This window comes from Pterocles gutturalis, unplaced genomic scaffold, assembly GCF_000699245.1.
Source record: "Pterocles gutturalis isolate BGI_N339 unplaced genomic scaffold, ASM69924v1 scaffold46363, whole genome shotgun sequence".
NCBI lineage: Eukaryota > Metazoa > Chordata > Aves > Pterocliformes > Pteroclidae > Pterocles > Pterocles gutturalis.
In genome coordinates, this window is record NW_010127353.1 from 8,610 (window position 1) to 14,871 (window position 6,262).

At 49.5% G+C, this 6,262-nt stretch overlaps 1 protein-coding gene across 1 annotated transcript; it reads left to right on the plus strand.

The window, feature by feature from the left end:
• Positions 1–346: 346 nt before the first annotated feature.
• Positions 347–5,905, plus strand: KCTD17 (potassium channel tetramerization domain containing 17). Its single transcript, XM_010079252.1, is given in 8 exon segments — positions 347–559; positions 1,217–1,325; positions 2,989–3,080; positions 4,025–4,120; positions 4,492–4,617; positions 5,338–5,416; positions 5,819–5,855; positions 5,857–5,905. Coding segments are annotated over 8 exon segments (801 nt in total).
• The last annotated feature ends 357 nt before the right edge of the window (positions 5,906–6,262 follow it).

Below are 6,262 nucleotides of genomic sequence, written 5' to 3' on the forward strand. Positions count from 1 at the left end.
AGAGAGGATATCTATGGAAATAAACGCTGACAATTTTTGCATAACACTATGCACCCTGCCCTGAAGTGCTGGCTAGCTCTTGGGTAGATGGGAACAAGGGAAAAGCCAGGGAGTGCCAGCGCTGTGGGGCTGTGGTTTTGCCCACTCCTAATAGCCACAGCAATATCCTCCAGCACAGAGCATCCTTCCTCCCCTTGGGACCCCCTTGGTGGTCACAGAGAGGACCCTGGCCCCCGGGAAACACGGCAGGTGCGTGGGGGAGAAGCAGATAAACTACAGATCCCGGCATTCTCCGGCAGGCAGCGCCTGCGGCAGTCCCTGCACGCCGGGGGGTGGGGGAATGAGGATGAGGATGAGGATGGAGGGCGGGGATGAGATGCAGGGCGCCTTGGGGCTACGCTGCACCAGGGACATCACCCCACCCTCTGTCAGCCAGGCCAAGTGGGTGAGGCTCAATGTGGGAGGCACCGTGTTCCTCACCACCAGGCAGACCCTGTGCCGGGAGCAGAAATCTTTCCTGTGTCACTTGTGCCAGGGCGAGGAGCTGCAGTCGGACCGGGTAAGGCAGCTGGGTTGCCTCCCGCACCGTGCCCCACCGGGCACGGGGAGGGCTGGAGGGATGCTGGGATGCAGGGATGGAGCCAGACCCTGAGAGCTGCAGGAGTAACTGAGTGAAAAATGCCTGCTCTTTCTCTCCCCTCTCCTGGGAGGGGCTTGCCCTTGTCAGATCCCACCTTGCTGTGTTGTAGCCTGGCACCGAGCTGGGGAAAAGAGAGAGCATCTCCCCTGTGCCCTGCTCTTCTGCCTCTCTGTCACCCTGCATTCCCTGGGCCTACCTCCCAGCTGTATCTGCCTGACTCTGCCTTTTCACCTATAAGGGGGTCTCTGTTCTCTCACACCAGGTCGGTAAGCACAGTTGCAGAACAAGACTGAGGCCTTTTTTTTTTTTTTTTTTTTTGGCTTTCTCATCTGGGTTAATCCATGCTGAAGTGGGCATGCTGAGCATACCAACACAGGAGTTAAAATCCAAGCTGGGCTGATTTGGCTAGGGGCTCTCAAGGGCCCGTGGTTTCCAAGGAGTCTTAGAAATAGTGGACATTTTTGCAGACGTTTGTTTTTTGTTTTTTGTTTTTTGTTTTAATAGTCTGGAGCATCTGAGGGTTGGTTACAGGTTTCCCATAGGGTTTTTCTAATTATGGTCCATCTCTGTTGCTAGGATGAGACTGGTGCATACCTAATAGACCGGGACCCCACTTACTTTGGACCGATCCTGAACTTCCTCCGTCATGGGAAGCTGGTCCTGGATAAAGATATGGCTGAAGAGGGTGAGTCTTGGAGCTCAGAAACTTAATGTCACTGCTGTAGCCAGGACACAGCAGGACTTGTTGTCGACCTTGTTGTCTCTCATTCTCCTTCTGGAGGTTGATATGGGGGGATTTGAGAGGTCTAACCCTGCAGCTCTTGGAAAGCATACTGATGTTTCTCTTTACTAAAGGGGTTCGGAGTAGGTGAGGAAGGCATCCTACAGGTGTTGTGGCTTCACGACTGTTCATTCAGCAGAGATGTCACCAAGACAGAAGTAGACAGGATCTTTCAGCCTCAATAAACAATTTTTTACTTGTTCCTTATCCACTTTTAACCAGGCTCTCTGACTGAGTTTTCTGTTAATGACTGAGTGTTTCTAATTAGGAATGAAAACCCAGAAGACCAAACAAAACCAAGCTCATCTCTTCTGCTGACTGTAATAAAGACCATAATTAATCAGTGATACACAATGTATGCTTCCTAGTGCTCTGATGGGTTGTAGACTGCAGCACTTCCAGTGGAGGAAGCCAAAGAAACCAATCCCACATTTGAGGTTGACAGGGGGTCCAATAGGATAACTCAGTAACATCGTGGTATTACCAGCCAGCAATCCCCAATGCCTCATTGTTTTTTGGATGCTAGTGTCTAACAAGGAGGCAATTTCAAAGACAGGCTGTGCTGTCCAGCCCTTGCCAAGCACAGTTTCTGCATGTTCATTAGTCTTCTTGCCTCTCTCTTTTACATATTTTTACCTAACACAAGAAAAATTTTCTTCAGAATTATTGTATGAGTTATAATTCAAAAATATATCTAAGCAGTGGTACAGGATTGCAATAAACAGGACTCTGAGGTGTTTCCTACTTGCCATTGCTTGTAATCTTGAGGTCAGACTGAGTTCATCAAACATCATTTGTTTTAACATCAAATATTAAGTGTAAACAGGAGTCCTGTTCACAGATTAACGTTGCCTTTTGTTCCTGCCACAGACACTGAGGCTGGAATAAAACTAATCCATTAGACGTTCACAGTTGAATGAGGGACTCAGAAGGGGTCTGAGTGTGTTAGTTAGAGAAGGATCAATCCTCCCACCTGCATTGTCTGTGTACTGCCCTGAGGACATGTGAGTGTTGGTTCCCAGCTGCCTTCCCCACACCCACCCTTTGGGAACCCAGCTCCCTTTCCCTGAAGGCCTGCTAGCAAACACGTGAGTCTCAGGAGAGGTGATAGGTGCAGACACCATAGAGAAAGAAACCAAAATGCTTCTGTGCTTACCTGCTTTGAGGTGAAGCACAGAGGAGAGAGCCAAAGATCATCTGAAGTCATGTGGGGCTGCAAGGTGGGTGCCACTCCAACTGGCCCAGGATGAAAGTTGTGCTTTTTTAGGGTCTTTTGGTGATGAGGTCAGAATTATTATCAGTCCTTGGTACAAGCCTTCACTGGCAGTGCCTGTTTCTGTAGTAGCAGGCAGCATAAGGAAATTGGGGTGAGCATTAGAAATGCAATGCGGAGAGCCTGGGTTCAGTTCTCTGCAGTAAGAGTTTCTAGAAACAGAAACATGTTAAAGAGTGACTCTGGAGTGTAATTTCTCCCTATGGACCTTGGAAAGTTCAGAAGTGATCTTTTGCAAGCCAAAAAACAAAGAAGGGCTGTTAACTGTGTTTGTGGTCCTTCTGTCTTTCTTAGGGGTCCTAGAAGAAGCCGAGTTCTATAACATTGGTCCTTTAATCCGAATAATCAAGGATCGACTGGAGGAGAAGCACTACACAGTAACTCAGGTATGGAGAGAAATGACAAGGAAAGAGAGAATGAGGTGGGTGAAGGAGGGAATGTGGAAAGGGAGAGGTGAGTCTGGAGGGAGAGTGGACTTGGGAAAAGCAGCAAGGAATGGAAAGGAGTGACTAATTAGAGTTTATGTGCTATTGTCTGCATAGCAAAATCTTGCATGAGACAGGCTACCAACATTTTAGTTAAAATAAACAAGTTACAGGCTTGTTTTGAATCCCCAGAAGTAATGCTGGATGTAGCCCCTGAAAGCAGATCGGCTCCTCTAGCTTTTGGAAGAAGCCAGCTGGTTGCTGTGGGATGTGGAAGGATGCTTGTGAGGAGAGCAGAGGCATGGGGAGGAGGACTCTGGTGTGGGGAGTCCTGGGAGTATAATCACAGTGAAGAGCATGAGGATACCTGTAGAGAAACCTAGAGGGGAAAAGGTGAAGAGATGTCTGTGGAAGAGTTAAATGCAGAAAGTGAGGCATGAGGAATCAATCCTGTGGCACAATCACACCTTGTCTTGGACAATAACCTTTTAAAATCTGTCTTGTGGGAGTGCTGGCTGACATCTCACTTTTCATCATGTCTGCCTCAGGTTGTAAGCTTCTAGCAACACAGTCACTTTGTGCTCGCAAAACCCCATCAGCATCTGTGGCATTTGCATAAATGACTTCGTAATGACAAATGCAAACTCCTCACTGAAAGAACCCAGTATCTTCTGGGGACAATGCAGGAAGCTCTCAGCTCAATCCTCTCCAGAAGAGATACTGTTGTTCTTGCTCCCCATGACAGCATAGTAGAAAATTGGGTTGTGGTTTCCACTCCCCTTTAGCCTGGGACACAGGGAAGGGGACAGGTCTGTCAAGGAGGGGTAGGACCACTTCCTTCTACAGGAGGGCAACAGCCTTTAGCGTTTGACTGCTGCCAAAATGCTCTGTAATTTTGCTGTTAGGTGCCTCCTAAGCATGTCTACCGTGTGCTACAGTGCCAGGAAGAGGAGCTCACTCAGATGGTTTCCACTATGTCGGATGGATGGTGCTTTGATCAGGTATGGAGAGGGTAGAGGAGGTTGGGCAGGAGTTGTCTTTTGGGGAAAAGATCGTGGATACCATACAGTCCCCAGGCAAGGCACCTTGCCTCTGAAAATATTGGGTCAGTCATTGATGGTGCTGTCACACTGGCTCTCCCTTGCTTGTTCCCTAGAGGTTTAGAGGGTGCTGTGTGAGGTTAAGCTCTTTTGGATCCTGGCTGACTGCTCTCCTTGTTTTCTGTGATGCCTCCTCAATTTAGTTATGAAGCCTTTCTCTTGGGGGTAGGGATTGGACTCCATGCTGCTAGGTGGGCTTTCTGCCTTTTTCTCCGGGGGACATGAATGTTTGCAGTAACATGCACTTGTGATTCTTGCTCTTATCTTTCTAGCTTGTGAATATTGGCTCATCCTATAACTATAGGAATGAGGATCAGACAGAGTTCCTGTGTGTGGTCTCCAAAGAGCTGTACAGCTCCTCCAATGGCCTGAGCTCTGAGCCCAGCCACAAAGCCAAGGTGAGACCAACTTTGCTATGGCCCTGCTCCTGTTGCCTACGAGACCCTTTGCTCTTGTTTGCTCCCTCTTCCTTTCCTCTCTCCACCATGACTGTGGGGCACCTCAGCGATGAAATACAGGTGCTTGTCCTGGTGTTCAGCACCATGGCATTACACCCATTGCCCAAAAGGAGGAGTGTGTGTGTTGAGAGAGGTGGTGTCCAGCTGTGTGTGGCAAATGGCTTTAGCAAGTGATTCTAGCACTTCTCATGCTACTCTAACATACCCCTCATGCCTCCTCATGACCATGCTGTGTGTGTCACTATGCCTCTAGGGTGTGATTTCCCCAAAGGTTTTGCAGCGTTGTCTTTCCCTTCTGAGTTTCAGCCTAAGGGGCAGGAGATCGCCTGCTCCCCTTTTGAGGGAAGGACATAAACGTGTGTCAGTGCATGACACCCTGTAGACACCTAGGATACAGGAAGGAGCACTAGGGACTGATGGCAGTTGTTGGGCAGTGGAATCACTTATCAGTGGGTTAAACAGCCCTGACCTGGTGCTTCAAAGGAAGACAAGTCTCTTTGCTCCCTGACCCAGAGCTGTCCTGGCCATGGGGAAAGGTCTCTTTTTATTCTAGTGTCATGACGATTGCTTTATTCTCTTGTGTGTCAGAAAGAACTGCCATGGCTCATCTTGCAAGTATCTCCACTATTTCTTCCCTTTGTCCTGCATGCTGGGCCACAGAGCACAGAGGAGGACCCGGAGGAGGAAGAGCAGGAGGTGGAGGAGGAGGCGGAGGCAGAAGCCGAAGCAGAGGAGAAAAGTGCAGCAAATCCTTGAGGAAAATGATAAGAATACCCCCCCAAGCATAGACCCGTCTACCTTTCTGGTGAGAGCTCACAGCTAGCAGCAGGGAAGGACTAGGGCAGGTATGGGATGTGGGGGAAGTCCTCTCCAGAAGCAGGAGTCTCTCTGGAGATTAAGCTCACAGGGGAGAGCTGTTACCATGGCTGCTGCTTTATATTTTAAACTGTTTGATTTATTTATTGATATTTTTATTTGCAGACCGTCCACTTATTTGGGATTGCACTAAACTTTTTCTTCCTCTGGACCCTTCCTCCTGTTCCCCTCCATGTCCGTCCCACACTGTCACCTGCCTTCCACCTCCACGCTGCCCCACTCCCCAGCCTCCCGCATCCTTCCCTCTTCTCTCTTTGCCCCCCAGGGCTCAGAGTGGTCCCTGCCCAGGGCCCTGTCTCTCTGCTCCTCACTTTTCCTCCTCTGCAGGTACCGTTACCTGTCTGCACTCTGAGCTACCACCAGCCTGAGCTCTGCATGAGTGACTCACTTCCCTCTTTGTGGGTATGGCCCTGGTTTGTAGAGCTTGGGGAGGGAAGAGGAGGGAGGGGAGGTTGACTCATCCCTAAAGTGGCTTTTCTGATTCTCATATGTGCCTTTACCTGCCAAGCAGGCCCTACAGCTCTGGACCACAGGCTCTAGCAGCAGAAAGGAGAGTGCAGCTGGGAGGAATGAGGAGGGTGGAAGTGAATGCAAAGCAGGCAGGGTAGCGTGTCTGCCTGACATGTGATCCACATCGCATCTCCAGACTGCCATCTATAGCTTCTTGCCCTGCCAGCCCGAGAGCAGTTTGCAGAAGGCAGCCTGTGAT